Source organism: Zosterops lateralis (genome assembly GCF_965231275.1).
Source record: "Zosterops lateralis genome assembly, chromosome: 3".
Classification (NCBI taxonomy): domain Eukaryota; kingdom Metazoa; phylum Chordata; class Aves; order Passeriformes; family Zosteropidae; genus Zosterops; species Zosterops lateralis.
The window spans coordinates 67,317,289-67,334,418 of record NC_139764.1 but is presented as its reverse complement, the minus strand read 5'-3'; the positions used below and the strand labels follow the sequence as shown (position 1 = coordinate 67,334,418).

The window sequence follows — 17,130 nt, the reverse complement described above, 5'->3', positions numbered from 1 at the left end:
TTGTGTACAAACTGTGGTTACTCAGATACAGTCGACCATTTTTGTCACACTGTGTCTCTTATGCTGGAAAGCCAGCCTGCCAAACCCTGTAGTAGATGTACCTTGTGCTGGGCAGTACTCTCTGCATTAAGCCTGTAATCAGTAGGTGCAGAGAACACTTGGTTTCCTCTGACAACGGCCAGACTTGGACAAACAGAGACCAAGATGTGGTGGGTGGAGGGTATACACAAAGAAAAGGGCAGAAAACTGTTGCTGCTGAAGAGCAGTGTTTGTACAGATGTTGCTATAAATACTTGACTTATATAGTGATTTACTAGCACTCAATATTTTTGTTGCAGCACAGCTATAAAATCTCAGTACAAGGACGAGATTCAACCACTTTACTTGTGGTTCTATATGAGGCTTTCAGAGTTACAGCCTTTATTCCTTCCTGCAGCAACGTTTTTGTGTTGTTTCACAATCAACCAAGGACAACCTGAAGTACAGAATCCAATAGTACCTGCTCACCTCTGTATCTTTTATATTGGAAATAACGTGAATACACACATCACTCCTTTTCTTTGCATACATGGATCCTCATTAGGCAGCTTTGTATGCATTTTGGGCATCCTACCTATCCTAGGATTTGTATTTGTTGATACAATGTGCCCTCTTTAATGGACCGTTTGCACACTAATTGACTCAAAATATTTTTACAAGTTGGTTCAGGAAAAGCAAGGGCACCTTTTGGTTAAAGCTTGAAATTATCTGACAGTTGAAAAAAGGAAGAAGATCTGTGTTCTTTTAGGTTTTCTTCCTTTGTTTTGACATTGAAAAAGCACTGAGCTCATGCTTCTTTTGTTACTAATTACCTAATTATTTATCAGTACAGTTAAGACCTGAAGTAAATATAACGTAAGTAATTTGAAAAATTGTGGCAATCAATCAAAACCAACTCATCACACCTCCTTCTAATACAGCACTAATGGGTATTTAGAACAAAAAAAGAAAACATACTCCTCTGCTTGGATGGAATCGACTGGAGCCACATAATTACTGGGAATGTAACCAGTTTCGCCTGTTGTCAAGGAACGGGCCTCCCACCAGTCTCCTTCCCTGTGGAAACAGAGGTGAGGAGGAGAAGTGAGAGCAAGACACAGCTGTAAAATAAATGATCTGACTTTGTTAACAGCACCCAAAACTGTGGCTGTAAGAAGCTACAGCAACTCATCTCTTTATCACTGCTGTGCTTCCGACAGAGCTGTTTGCATCTAAACCCAAATAATATCCGTACTTCTTTACACCTAGAATTCCTGCAGCAGTGATTAGTACTGTAGCCTTTCAGATGCAGCATAAATAGCATGAAGAGGCAGAACAGCCCAGTGTAATCAGGTTTGGTGAGGGCTGAATTTGGACTAGAATATTGAAAACTGTATCCATAGCAATTATTCTAATACAGACCCTTGAAAGAGCTTATAGGAAAAATTGCCAAAATGAATGCCATGTTCTGGTTTTGGCTGGGATAGAGTTAATTTTCCTCAAAGTAGCTGGTATGGGACTGTGTTTTGGATTTGTGCTGGAAACAGTGTTGATAATGGAGGGATGTTTTCATTACTGCTGAGCAGCATTCCGACAGTGCCAAGGTTTTTCAGCCTCTCACCCAGCAGAGAGGGGGTGGGGGTGTGCACGGGTCTGTGTGAGGACACACAGCTGGGAGAGCTGACTCCAACTGACCACAGGGGTATTCCAGACCATATGGCATCCTGCTCAGCATGAAAAGCTGGGGGAGAAGAAGGAAAAGGGGGGAATGTTTGGAGTGATGACGTTTACCTTCCCAAGTCATGGTTAGGCATGACAGAAGCCTACTTTCCTGGGGATGGCTGAACACCTGCCTGCCCATGGGAAGCCATGAATGAATTCCTTGTTTTGCTTGGCTTCTGTGCATTTCTTTTGCTTTACCTATTAAACCTGCCTTTATCTCAAGCTATGAGTTTTTTCATTTTTGCCCTTCTGTTTTTCTCCCTGATGCCACCATGGGAGAAGTGAATGAGTGGCTGTGTGGGGCTGAGTTGTTCTCTGAGGTTAAACCACAACACAGTGTCACATTCACTGCTCATTTTAGACTTCTATGAGCATAATTAATCTGAAACCCAAAGATATCAAAAAGCCATCTATCAACATGGCATTTTAGACAGCTCTTAAGGATCACATTTCATTGTCTAGATTCCCTCTGCTGGCCACCTGGAGGAGGTAGCACAGGACTAGGCTGCATTTTCAAATACAAAAAGCTCTTCTACTACAACATTTCAATGTAGTTCTGTAGGCTTAGCATGAATTTTTGTCTTACACTGGTGCACACAGTGGGACATTGCCTTTCAGACAATGCACATTGCTGCTTTGAGAGAAGTTTATTTCTCAGCTTTTTTCAGGTTGCAATGATTTGGGATTTAGCAATTTCAATTTCATTCTCAGCACCAGATTCAGCAGTGTTTAACTTCTATCACTAGTAATAAGCATTTTCGTTTCTATTTCTGAACTGCTTAGAAACTACCAGTTCCCCTCTCTGTAAACCAGAGACTTGTTCACGAAATAAAGCACTATTATCAAATGTGACTGGAGAATTTAAACTCTTCTGGAAGCAAATAGTTACAGAAAACACACTGTCTTCTGTTTCTGGAAGGAAAGGTGGTGTCAAGGTGAATTCTTTAAATTTTAAACTTCACTTTATTTAACAGATTAAAGGAGCACAAGCTCCATGGAAAACAACTAGAAAAAACAGCTGTAATTAGTCAAAAAGGAGACACTTCCAATTCTACAGTTCAAGAAACACAAAGTGCAAATAGCTTTTGCAGAGGCTAGCAGTTGACAGTATTTTAATACACCCTGTGTGCATTATGTATGTCAGGCAAATGGCCCTTTTTGTTTGTGTCTCTAGTACTGCCAGCTGAAGTGCTAACCCTTCCCCCATATGCTGCTGTAGAATATTTCTGAGGCATTATGCCACACTGAGCTTGATAAATTGTACCATTCCATCTCTTCTCCTTACTGTGTACAGAGTCCACTAGATGGAGGTATTTTGTCGTATCTAGGGAGGAAAAAAGCAGTCCTGTAGATGATCACAACATCAGGAACAACCCCCTCTGCTGTGACAGAGAAGCTTAAATCTCTCAAACCACCGCCAGAAAAGAGGAGGAATGTGGGCTTTTTTCACAGCTCTTAATTTTGGACCTGCAGCTGAGGTAGGAGGCAGCTAGTCAATGGGGCCAGACAGGGTGGGAATGCTGGGGATGTGTTTGGAAGCCTCAAAGTCAAGCTCTGCTCTGAACCACTCTGCAGGTACCTCTTTCACCCAGACTGCCTTTAGTAAAATTTCTGGGTTCAAATCACAGGGATACTCCCTGTATGTCATTTCAGGTGTTGCACTGAATGTTTACTCCAAAGCACAAATCAAATTTTATTTGTTGAGAGCTAAAGCAAAATCCAAATCCAAACCCCTCCAAAAATTCCAGACAAACTACTTTTTTGCATCTATATGCTTTCTATTTGCAAACAGCATTGGCAGGTGCTCAAAAAATGCTTCTCTAATCCTACAGGAAAATCAATGAATGCTTGGTCTTTTTTCCTTCCTTAAAAACCCTTTTTCCAGGCAGTAATTACCTGCATCAAAATGCAGGTACTGCAGCTACTGACATGAAGGGGAATCTCTCTGTCTCACCAACTTCAAGGATGATTGCTCTGTAACTGCTGGTGAGCACTGCCAGATTTCACCAGCTGGCACATCCAAGGTATTTATAATGTGTAAAACTTCTTGTTTCAAGTTATGGCATAGTTTGTGCAAGGTTAGGAAAGCACAAGGCAATGAGAGCAAAAATGGATCATAGGTTTAAAAAGGGTTCGTTTCCAACCCCTAATTTAGAGGGAGAAAGGTTTTAAACTGCTGCTCCCTCTACAAGTCGTAACTGAAGTTTCTGTGCTTTCATCTACATCAAAGCTCTTTAGCTTCATGAAATATTCCACAGAATTACCTGACTTTTTAAAAAGCTTCAATGCACATTGAGCCAATTCCAATCCTGCAGTTGCTATATCAAAATTAACAGTTGCACCAGGGGTGAATTTGCCTCATTGTCACATATTATAAGAAAAAAAAAAAGAAAAAAAAGAGAAGACCAATATCACAAAGCCTTTAGAAAGTGACATACTTGGTTGTTAACCCATTTTTACCTCTACATAATAGCAGTAGTGAACATAACACAGAGCCTGCCACTTTATGCTCTTAGCCAAGAATTACATGATGTTCAGATATAGGTCAGTAGCACAGTGAGTTTTAGAAGTTATTTTTAAATCACTAAGGGATTTTTTTTTCTATGGGCTGTTGATAAAATTAATTTTAAGTTGATGATTTCCAGGATGGAAATGTGGTTTTCATGTCAGATGCAACAGAACTTCCTAGCATGTTCTGACTGCATCACCTACCTTTAAAAGGACAAAAATGCTTTTAAGCTTAGCATGTGCGTCTGGATAATGAATCTTTTGTGAACCAGTTTTTAGCACATTTCTGTATAGGGATACTTGCAGCAGATTGGAAAAAGTGTTAGTACATGCCTTGCAGAACCTCTGTAGCTACTGATAAAGTACAGAGCTGGGAGTCTCAGTTCTGAATGTAGGGTTACTGTAAAATGTAAGCAGTAAATCACACAATCTAACACTTTTTTTTAAAGTAAAGCTGCATGTGGTTGAAGTTTTTTGCCCAACAATACCGCACTTTGCAAAAGTGCACTAAGTGCAAGGACAAGTAAGTAAGCATAGAGTAAATCCCCTCCATACTTGAATATCCAACATCAGATTTTACTAATAACATAAGCAAGCATTATTGTAAACATTATAAGTTTGAAACTATTAAAAAGTAGATTCCCAAGCCTAAAACTTACGAGCTGTTAAGTATCTGGAATTTTTCTCCTTTGTGAAAACTCAAGTCATCTTCTGTTCTTGCTTCATAGTCATAAAGCGCCACAAAAAGAGTTACACCTACAGAAGAAGACAGGTGGGTTATACTCCATCACAGAAGACAGGAGGGAAAGGAACCTCAAGAGATGATGTGGCTAAGACACAGCTGAGCTACTCCAGTTGCTGAGGAGCAAACCAAACTGAACCCTCCAACTTTCTGAACGATTCTCATCTCTGTGGTCTTATGCTGCCAGTGGGCACTCCACCTCCTTCACTGTGTACAGCCACAGGATCCCAAGCAGGCAAAGGGGGTTGAAGAGACAGTTTAGACATAGCCATGCCAAGTATTTAACTACTTGAGGTGGCTCAGCCCACACTTTACATTCCCTGGCAGAGGGATAAGGCAGTTAGGTGATTTTGGCATGTATATATAATTTCTCAGCCACAAGTGGATCTGTCAATTAGCAAAAGTAGGGGTGAAGACCCAACTCCACCCTCTTTCAATTCTTTGCACTATTTCATGAAATAACTCTTCCTAAAAGCAACATGCTGAGACAGTCAGGCAGGCCTCTACTCTAGGCATATGATTGACACTATGAGCACTAAAATAAGACTTTCAAGCTCACCTGTTCCTCCTCTTGTACGCAGTGTCCCTGTATGAGAGGAAGAGTTGACTCCACCAAACACAGTCAGTCCTTGGCCTCCTGTGGCATGGAAGTTGTTGTAGTTTGGGATTGAAGTCACACCAAAGCTAGGATAGTGCTGCGGAGTAGGATCTGTCCCATAGCGGTAGCCTGAGCTTTGAGTTAAACTGCCATCCCTCTCGTCAGTCAGTTTTGTTGCTTCTTTATCCTTACATTGCACACAGCCCATTATCTAAAATCCTATGAGAGGAAGGAAAGGATAGGTGCTCATATGTTGATGCTCACCAGACCTCCTCCAAACTCACACATGATGAGGCTCGAATTAAGTTCACTGCTCAAAAGTTAAGTACTTTGGAAAAAAACTTGCAGTGGTTTGAACATAAACAGCAACATGTTGGAACAAAGCTCACGCAAAATCTTTCCCTCAGGAATTTTCCATGAAGGCCTGGGGAAGGAGGTCCTGCCTTCTCTTAGGGTAGTGGCAGATCTTTGTCCAGCCCTAACAGGCAATATTTTGCACGGAGTGACAAAGAGGATGAAACCCATCTTGTTCACCCTTTGCCAGGAGGATGCAACTGGTAGGCAAAGGACTCAGCCAAGAAAGTGCAGCTGGAGGTGTTCAAGACTGCCCTCAGAACACAGAATGAGGCACTTAGCTTGTGGTTCATATTTGACCTTGTCAACTACACAGGAGTGGACTTCACCTGAAAACAATAAAACCCTTCCACTGCTGGAGCTCTGCATGGCAGGCAGAAAAGCAGCCACAGTGAGCCAAGAATTATTACAGCAGGAAATTAGGAGGGAACTATCATAGGACACAGCCAAAAAAAAAAGGAAGCGCCTTTTCATGCAGTACCAAATTGAAGGCTAAACCCACTGGTAACAGAAGGTGGGGCTGGCAAAGGTACACGCATTAAGAAACCAGAGAAAGTCCCAAAAGAATTAACACATCAAATGCAGAGCAACTGCAAGTAAAGATTCTGCACAGGATGAAACTGAGAGGGTTTCAAAAATTACAGCTTCAAAAAGGTTGCTCCAAGTTTTTAAAATTCTTATAACCTCTTGTTCAGCACTGTCATGGGACACACACAGGGCCTGGGTGAATCTCTCTTTATTTTAGGTGCCTGCCCCTCTCTGCATGGAGGGAGACAGAGGCTGACCCACCACATCTCAGAAGCAGTCCTGCAAGGTTAGTCCTGTTACCTGGTATTGCCTTTCTAGGCAACAGTTGCTAGCTCTAACTTCCTCTAATCCATGTGGTGGTGTTACTGAACTCTTTGCTATTGGCCCAGGTTGAACCTAGACACAAAACCTGAGTTTCTGGAGTTGGGTGTGATGAACCTAGGGAATCAGATACTTGTCTGGATGCATCCTTGATCTGAACCAGTACCGTGATTCTTAGATGCAACCTGGCACACAAACAACATACTCTGAACAGTGGGGTTGGAAGAGCAGTAAGAGAAAAAAAAAATCTTAAAAAATTACTTACTAGACATACTTTTTTCAGAATATATAAATAGATAAGGAGAAAATGCAGAAAATGGAAAAAAAGTTAAGTACATTTTTTCTCCCCACATTTCTTTTCACATTTCAGACAATACCTTTCACTTTGAGTAAATAAAAGGTTTGTGCTTTTTAAAATTTCCTAATTTTTCTGTAGTTGCCAGGCTGGCTATTTTCTATGCCTTACCCCAACATTAACACAGGAAATTGTTTTTGACAGACTCATGGGATTCAGAAAAAGAATGTTTCACCAGTGCTAATGCTTGAAAAATTATGCAGCAGCTCCCTGTTTTTCTGTGACAGTCCACAGTCTGGATACCTACTTCCCACATCTAACCTGCCTAATTAAAAAGAAAAACACTTCTGTTGAAGGGTATTTTCTACAATCTGCAGATACTTCCAGTTATTCTACAAGTCTGTTCAGAAAAACAAGCACCATTTTGTTTGCCCAATGTGACAGTCATCCACAAGAAGGACCAGAAGGAGGATCTGGGAAAATACAGGCCTGTCAGTCTGACCTTGGTGCCCAGGAAGGTTATGGAACAGATCACCTCGAGTGCAATCACAAGACACACATAGGACTACCAAGGGATCAGACCCAGCCAGATTGGGTTTAGGACTGGACATGGCCCTCAGTGCCATGGTCTAGTTGACAAGGTGGTGATCAGTCAAAGGCTGGATGCTATGATCTCATGGGTCTTTTCCAACCTAAATGATTCTGTTATGATGTAATTTTATTTTTATTTATTTCCTGGAGTTGTATTGCCTACAGTTAGCATGGGTCTACCCCCTCTTGCTATTAGCCTGACTTAAAACTGCCCTTTTTGCATTTCTTTATTCCTTTCAAGACACCCCATCCACTCAGCAGGGTTCTCTCACCAAAATGTTGAAGTCTTTTTGGGAGAACAGAAAAATGGATTCCTGACACTTCACTTGCTGCATGGGTGGCATGAGCTGGGATCCCTCAGTAAACTAAAGTAATAACTGGTTGAGGGAAAGGTTGTTTACTGCTGTTACTGCTGCAGTAGCCATGCTGACCAGGGCCTCTGCTCACCCTAGAAGCTGGGTTGGAGCTGGAGGTGCAGAGTCTTGTGCACACCCAGGACCAGCACTGACACCAAGTGAGCCCACAGGGACCATGCGAGGTGCAGAGGTGCCCTGGCCAGCTTCATATCAGCTGTGAAAAACTGCTTGGGGAATCATGACTACTGCTTTTACCATTTCAACAGCAGGACAGTGTGGCTCTGGAGACCCTTTGTTTGGAGATGTCACTCAGAATTGAGGTTTTCCTGGCTCCTCTCAGAACCAAGGTGCCCTATGAGCACTGCCAGGGAGTGAAGCAGGACCACATGGAAGGCAAGAGCCCTGGGGGGTGATGGCTCATCTCCCTGCTCTCAGCATGGGCAGAGCCCAGAAGGCTTTAGGGAGGAGGGATGAGTCTGAGACTCACTCCTTGGACCCTGCTACACCTCTGTGAGAGCATGGCTGTGATGTGCAGAGAGCAAAACATGGGCAGTGAGCAAATGCTGTGTGTGAGATACACCAGAGAAATCCCAGCTCAACAGGAGGTGCTGACCACCTGAGCAGGGAAGAGTAAGCCATTAAATCAGCCTGCTTAAAAGCTGCAACATGGGCTTATTCACCTCCAGGCAAATAAGTGATATGCAGGATTTACTGTTTAGAGAAGAATTTCACAGCCTTTTTGTTGGCTTGCAGACTTACATCCCTGTGAAATTCCATCACCTCCTCCCTTTCCCCTCCCAGCTCTGTTTCTCCTCTTATTTTTTCCCATGTGCTTTCATGAAAAAAGCAGAGAAGAAAATGAAAGAAAAAAAGAGATAGGAAACATGAAATCTGGGAGACCAGTGGGAGGGAAAGTGGTTTTCTTGTTGCTCATTCACAAACGTTCAGCTGAGCAGGGAAAAAAAAATCCCCATTGAAATCCAGGAATATTTCACATATGAATTTACAACTGCTGACAAGACAACCTTACATATTTCATTTACACATTGATAGGGAAAAAGTTGAAATGACAAATCAGCTGCAAAAAAAAAAAATTGCTAAAAATATTTATTCTGAAAAAGGTGAATGAACAAGGGGATGATATACATATGTACTGGTAGTTTAAAAAATGGTTTGTGTTTTTATTACTAGGAATTATATGTATAGAGAACCAGTGATTTTTGTTTGGTTTTTGCTTGCTTTATCTTTTTGCTGGCAATGGCAGCACACAGGGAAGGAGAATTTGATGCAAAGTGAACGACTGACAAAATGGGCTTTTTCTTTCACTTGTCCCCTCCCACTGCCACAGTGTCTAGACAATCCAAGTATAAAGACTGCTTGATTGCAGCCTCTTGTAAAATGTGACAGAGGGTGTTACATGCACACATCTTTTCAAGCCAAGTCCATGAAAGTTGTCTGTTCTTGGCTCAAAGAAACAGCATCGTGGGGAGTTGGCTAAATGTGAGAGAGTACATGTATGCATGTACATGCCTAAAGTGATTTCAGCTTACTCAGGGGTTTCATAGACAATAAATATCATCTCCACTCAGCATTGGCCTTTGTGTCAATGAATGGAATCCAAAAACTAATCTCCTTCAGTATCACAGAGCAAGACTTTAATATCCAAAAGTTTAATCTCCCTGCATGTCAGCATTTGGAGCTGTGGAAGGCTGGAATTATTCAGCCAGCTCTGAGATCACTAAACAAAATCTGGAGTTGTTTTACACTAAACTCTCTAGAGATGAGCACACAATGTTAGTCATCCAACATGCTGTGCATCTGACAGTAAGGGAATAAGTTTTTAATCCATTTCCACGAGGAAAGGCAGCATTTCTCAGATGTGTGAGTTATGGGTCATACAGAATTATCATAGTCTGACACTGGTAACGTTAAAAGGTATGTAACTGGCCTAATTAAAATGAACTTTTCTAATGCAAGCAATTTAATTTGTTTATTTTGAAGTTGTGTTTTAATGTAAAATGTGTTTTTATGAAAACATAAAACCCCTCGTTTTCATGAGTTTTGAGACTTCCTTAGAGACAAATGAAAATAAATATTATTTGTCTCCTTTCTTGTCCTTATTACATTTCTTGGACTCAAACATTTATATTGCAAGCAATCCAACGTGTGTCTAACCAAAAGAGTAGTTTCCACCCACACTGTGGAAACATTACCTGACAAGGATATAAAATTCATTATATGATTATTAATAATTTATATAGTCATAGCACCTTAATCACTTTCAACCAGGATACAGATGAAGGCTAAGGAGATGTTTTAACATTATTATTATTATTATTACTGTAACTCATCCTTCTTCAGTTTTTCTTTATGTTCTTGATACAAAATGGAAGCCAAAACTGAAACACCCAACAAAGCCAGACACCCACTCCATTAACAAAAACAAAATCCGTCCTCTGCTAGCTAATCAAAGCCTAGGAAAAATCCAAGAGTAGCAGGAAAATGCCTTTTTTTAATACTTCTATTTTAAAAATAAAAGCTCCAACATGTGATATCTGAAAAGCAAAAAGTACTGATTAACCTTTGCTTCTGCAGTAGTAAGCATATGGATGGGGGGAAGAATGGTGCAGATTCACTCCTTCCGAGCATCAGAAGTTTTCTCAGAAGCCTTTGCAACTCACAGCTGAAAGTCTGAATTATGGTACATCTTCAGAACCTTCTTTTTTTAGAGTTGTAAGAGAAAATAGGTCCTAAGAGTGTTTGAGGGAGAGGTACTGGGAGATGCAGGGGAAAAAACCTGTCTACCCTGCACTCTTTGATCCATGCTGTGACCTCTGTCCTCCAACCCTTTGCACACGAAAGGGAACTGGCACAGGAGAAGGCTCCAGCCTGCTGAAGAGATGGAGAGCAGGTTCAGACCTAGCAGGATGCATTCTCTTTCCTCCTGGGTTTCTCTGGAATGAAATTTGATGGCATATTTTTAAGATAAACTTCTCTCAGTAAAAAACATGAAAGGGATAGGCTGGATTACTGGTAACTGCCAACTGCCTTTTTATGACTGTCTTTACAAATCTTGACTGGAAAGCATCGGCAAGGAAGCTGAGTTGGGAAATAGTTATGTTAAAATGAAATCAGAAGCACAAAATCTTTGGCTTTATTTCAGTCTCTGTGGTGAATCAAACTAAGGGTTGCATCCAGCATGGCTGTGAAAAATGAAATCTCTAGGGCCATCTTCTTGGTGCTTTATGTTTTGCTGAAAGCACCACAGAACTATCAGTCTGTAACATCAAATAAACCAAATTTTATGAGCTACTGTAGGATGTAATATTCAAAATGCCACATTCTGAGTTGCTGTGAAGATTCAAGGAGGACAGAAAAGGCTTTCCAAGAATAAGAACTCCTAGAATTTTTAAAAGAGACTTTAAAAATGACTATAGAATGCCTCCTGCAGGCTGTATAGCGGGAATAATCAACACAGAAATTTACCCCGAAGTTGAAACATCTTACTTTCCACGCCCCATTAGTAGCTCCCTAGAGAGAAACTGATGGATTACCTATTTTGAAACACAACTCTGAGACACATTAAACTCCCAAGAGAAAAGTCTTACTCACCCACTTTGACCATTACCAGTGGCTAGGAAGGCATTCCAAGTTGGGCAACAAATAGGCACTTAAAACCAGTCTTATGTAGGTCAGTAATTCTCATGCTGTCTGCTTGCTGACCTCTCTTTGACTCATGTCTATGCTGATGGGAACATTTTGGATTTCCAGAATTAATACTGTGTCAGTTTCAAGCCAAGTGAAATGAAACAAATGGAATAAAACAGCAGTAGTTATTGCACTATTTTTGTTTTTATCTATTAACTCCAGGACATTTTAGAAGACTGCCTACATTCCAGCTTAGCCAGTGATTCCACAATTTTTAGATCAGAGAGAGACAACAAATACTTGAAAATTCAAACTCTTGGGTGTCATTCATTATTTCCCAGACTTGTGGGTTGCAGGTTACTATATATACATATAATTTTTATACTAAGGTCTGATCTAGAAGGAATGTAGTTTTACTGCATTATGATAGATCTGATTCAGCCTTGAACAAAGCTGGAGATTTGTGCAGAATTCTTGCAAATCTACATGTGCACCACACTTGTCATGGTGCATTAAAAAATGTAAATCAGAGAAGACACAGTACTACCACTGGATGTCCTCTGTCTGTTAAAGATATGCAGAAAATCTCACATACACAAAGTCATATTCCTGTAAAAAAAGCCAGAAACACCAGGGCAAAATTTCAAGTATGTTTCAAAGCAACACTAAAAAGTTCCTGGGCTGAATAATTTGATTTTTAAGGGAGACCTTTAATGCTTCACTCCCAGATTCTGCTTTAGTGGGCTGAGCAGAAAAAGCCCCAGTAGTTCAGTTGTTCATCTGCAGCAGTCAGAAGTCAGGCTGCTGCCTAGTTTCCATGGACAACCATGGCTGGAAGAGCAGGAAGAGCAGTGTTAGCTGAGCTCCTGCTGCCATACTGCCCTGGTTCAAAGCAAATGCCTTTTACAGTGCTGGAGTGCTCTTACTAGTGTTTCTTGTCAGCTTACAGTTGCTTTGGAAGTTCTCTACAATGGTGGCAGAAGGGGTTGAGGAAAGGGAGCAGCTCCAGTTGCCATGAGAAGAGCAGAGCCCAGAAGGGGCTTTGAAGTGCCATATTCTGCCCTGCTGTTCCTCCCCATTACTGAGTGACTGGGGACACAGCCCTGCAAACAACAGCTTCCTGACACTGCAGACAAGGTTTAAGTTTTAACACACACCTGCAAAGCACGGCCCTGTGCTTGCCTTCCCTCCTTTCCCCTTTGGGACCAGAGCTAAAAGACAAGTTATGAAAAATGAAGGTTTGGGCTTCACCTTGCCTGTTTAATTTCAGCCAGGCTCAGGGGTCAGGACCAGGGAAGAGAAGGTGCATGTTGAAGGATTTCACTGAGCTACAACCGGAGCCTTGGCTTCTGTCAGAGGCTGTGAGCACAGCTGTCCATGGGGCAGGGCAAGTGACCACTCAGGGCTGGGAATGAAGAGTGATGAATGTCTTGGTCTTGCTCTGGAAAGAGATTTACTACAACCCAGACAATCTGTTTGTTATCCATATAGCTGGATGATCTATTTATTACAAGTTAGAGAGGAAAAAGGAAGTCAGTGTTCCAGCTGGGCAGGAGGAACAATAACCATGTCCACGTGTTCTTTGAGGGGCAGTTGTGGTGGTGGGACTAGCTGGTAGCTGTCTGGTGGGGACATGACCTGGCAAGGCCACAGGAAGCTGCATTACCACAATGTTGTTTGAGCAGCTGTAATCAAAAGCAAGAAGAGAAGATAAACCCTCTAAACTACCCATTGAAAGACATATCTCCACCCTTTTGGTTTTGTGCGGCTTCTTTGCCAGCCAAGACTGTGAATGTCAGGGCCTCATCTTTTTCAAAAAACAGTGAATTCTCTTCCACTCCCTGTGATACATCCCTTTCAGCAAAACCAAACCAGAACAAAACACAAGAAGCAATTAAAGGCTCACGCTGCAATCTCTTAAAGTTACAGTAACTGAGTTATGTCTTGTACTGTCTCAGGGCTTTTATTACTTTGGAAAAAAAGATGCCCTAGAAAAATGCAGCAGTTCTGAGAAAAGGTTCTTCTGTATTCCTTTTTCTTTTCCCACCAGCCTCCAAAACTCCAACTTGTAATCTAAAAGAAAAAGTCTTATGTGTAACTAACTTCAGAAGGAAGGCCTGCAGGTTTTATGCTCATGAGCTGAAGAGTAAGTCAGACTCAAAACTGCACACAGGAATTTTTTTTAATGCTTAAAATGTGTTAAAAGAATCTTTGAAATTAAGAACTAATGGCAGCAGCTACATACAGTAAACACACTGCTTACTCTACAGTTAACCCCTGCAAAGGACGGATCTATCCCTGGTTCTGAGAGAACACCATGTAAATTCAACGATTTTTTCAAGTGATTTTGAGCTACATTCCTCCTTCATCAGGCTGCTTGTGGTAGCTCTATTCATGAGCAGAGAGAAGTGGGTGGATGGTCTGCATAAGTATTTTGAGCTAATGCACCTAAATTTTAAAGTGCCTTTTAAGTGTGTAAATTAGAAAAAACCTATAGGAAGAGAACAACTGCTGCAAATGCCAGAATAATTCTGTCTTGGAAAGAGAAGAAATAAAACAGTGTCTCCACTGATTTCCTCTTTCTTTTCTCCCATTAGGAGAACAGAAAGATGATTGCAGGTTGATTCACACTGTTCTGATTTTTTTCTTTCAATTCTTATTTTTAGATTCTACCCAGGATTAATGGGTGTTCCTCTGACCCACAGTATGGGAGGGGCAGAGAGTGGAGTGCCAAATGTGAATCAGGATGGGCAGGGAAGGAAGGGGGAAAGGGGAAGGACGCAGTAAAGCAGTTCTGCCTGTTTGACACTGTGGACTATAAAAGGGGCATAAAAAAAGATTTTCTCTCAGAAAAACCCTCACTGCTCTTCCTCCTCCCCCTTCGCCCATGCAGGAATGAAACTAACCCCTTCTCTGCCTTGTGTGATTTCTGTTTTGTGACTGAAGAACTTGGAGGATGTGACAGCAAGAAAAAGAGACCAAGCTGAGTTTCAGATCAGGAGACTTAATTTGAAACCCTCCCAGACACCATTCCCTCCTGAAGAGGCTCTCATTTCTTCTAGGTTGCTACTGCTAGCGCATTAATAGAGTTATTTAAATCCCTTATTTGTCCAGTTACACTGGGGGTAAAAACACTCTTCTTCCTAAACAGGAGCAAGCATTTGCCTGTGGCCAGCCCACAAAGAAACCCCCAGCTTTCTCACCATCACTGTAGCTGGCTTCATCTACAACAGCAAAGATGCTGACAGGTGGGGTCCCCAAACTGGCAACCACATTGTGATAAAGGCAGTGAGTGCTGAAGGTACTGACTACACCAGTAATGGGGACACACAGAAACTCTGCCTACGCTCACACACCCACAGGAAAGTTCTCTAGTGGGATCCATTCTGTCAAACCCAGCTGTTGCCACTGTGGTTTCAGTGTATGATGGCAGCTTACTGCTAAATGACACCTTAGGTAAGTTTACTGCATCTGGATGGGGTTCAGTTTCTCCACAGCATCCCAAACTCCGCTGTGTGTACTTCAGCTTTGTGACCAAAACAACGTTGATAACTCACCCACGTTTAAGTTATTGCTGAGCAGTGCTCCCAAAGCATCAACACCTCCTTCCTTTCTCACTCTGTCACTGTAGCAAGAAGGCAGGGGGAGGTTTGGGAAGGGACAGAGCTAGGAAAGCTGAACCCAGCTGACCAAAGGAATATTCTACACCCTCAGTGCATGAGGAAGAGTCCACAGAGGTTTTTCTCTATTTCTCTGTTTTGTGTATTTAAAGAAAAAGGCAAAACTGGATGATAATCTGGAGCAGACAGAGAGGGTTTCACTGAAAATGACTGTTCTGTGATACATCTTGTGAAATACAAAACCCTTGACAATTCAGGCGATCTGGAGATCTTTTCTGGAGTTCCTCCCTGTTTCCCAGTGCAGAGACAAAAAACTGAAGGCCACTGAAATGAACAACTGTGCTGTCCCCACAGCACAGGGGACACGTGTCAGATTTGTGGATTGTGTTGTAAAGGGAAAAGGGCCTCTTGATAGGGAACAAATTGACACTCTAAGCTAGGCCAGCTGGGAGAGTCAGGTCAAATAAGGAACCACAAGCTCATTCAACACAAACCATGATATTGAGGAGAACATCAACCAAAGCGAAGACTGTGAGAAGATGACCCTTTTCAGTTGTTTATATGCTAATTACAGGATACTGAAAAAAATGGATAAACCCTCTGCCTATAAAGTAGCAATGCAAAATAACATTCTTGAAAAATAATAGCTATATTTAGACTATTATATTTTTAACAGAAACAGCTGTAGCAAATTAAAAAAATCTAAATGGAAGAGGGTGGTGCCAGGCTGTATATGTCACAAATGACATCTGAGTGACTGACAACTTGGAAATAAATAATCTTGGAGAGTTACAGGGATGATGAGCTTCTTTAACACTTAAATACAAGAAGTACAAAATCCCCTCTTGTATTACTCTGGAGACCTTATGTCACTAGCACTAACACAGACCTGTACTTTCCAAAGGGCTACAAATGACAGATTACTAACCCCTAAATTCAAAAAAGGATGGGCCTTCCTAACCCTGTGAAATTAAGCTCTTGCCAAGTAGCTACATGAGTCATCTACAACATTTACCTCACAAGCACCAAAGGGAGTAGGAGCAGTTCACAGCACAATCACAAAGGTGAAGAGCTGAACTGCACCACACACAAGCTAAACCCCACCCACCCCACGTGCAGCACGACCCACTCCTTCCTGCCCCAGCCAGGACTGCAATGGGCAGGAGCTGCAGTGCTGGCACAAGCACAACTCACCACTGGTAGAGTGATGTAGCTACACTTGAACTGCCCCTGAGTCATTTGTGGTCTAGCACAGACTGGAGCCAGAGCATCCCTGCTCAAGACTGTCTCAGTAGAGAGGAAACTATCACCAACCAGGAGGTTACTAGTTGTTGAGACTGAAAAGGACCAACACTTCCTATGCAAATAACTAACATTGTCTGCAATCAAATCCAGACCAGAATTTTATGCAATATGTGAGAGTACGCTCTTTATAGATACATAAATTAAAATCCTAGTGCATGCTGTCTCAGAAGCAGTTTCACAAAACTAGAGCAAATGAGAGTCAAATCAGGCTGAAGGCAGAACATACAGAAAGTTGCTGACATCTGCAAACAGTTTAAGACATTTCCTAAATGCCTACAGTGTTACAACCATGGAAATGGGCTAGATAAAAATAACATGCAACAAAAAAAAACCCCAACAGCTGGGTTTACCAGGGAAGTGAAAAAAACATATAAATCTTATATAGAAAACTGGTACATGAAAGGGGAAAGAGGAAGAGATAATAAGAAGCGAGAAAAAGCTAAAATAAAGATTATATCGAGGACTCAAGAGAGACTAGAAAAAATAAAGGCACATAAAATCAGAAATACATTTTAAATTTTTCT

General features: G+C 41.6%; 1 protein-coding gene across 4 annotated transcripts in view; it reads right to left on the bottom strand.

The window, feature by feature from the left end:
• FYN (FYN proto-oncogene, Src family tyrosine kinase) overlaps positions 1-17,130 on the bottom strand; it is a 138,552-nt gene that overhangs the window by 34,969 nt on the left and 86,453 nt on the right. For all 4 annotated transcript variants that reach the window (XM_083858451.1, XM_083858453.1, XM_083858454.1 and 1 more), the window contains 3 exons: positions 5,550-5,807; positions 4,908-5,004; positions 997-1,095 (listed from right to left, as the gene is read on the bottom strand). In XM_083858451.1, the coding sequence (XP_083714577.1) occupies positions 997-1,095; positions 4,908-5,004; positions 5,550-5,796 (443 nt within the window). In that variant the 5' untranslated portion in view covers positions 5,797-5,807. The remainder of the gene's footprint in view (positions 1-996; positions 1,096-4,907; positions 5,005-5,549; positions 5,808-17,130) is intronic.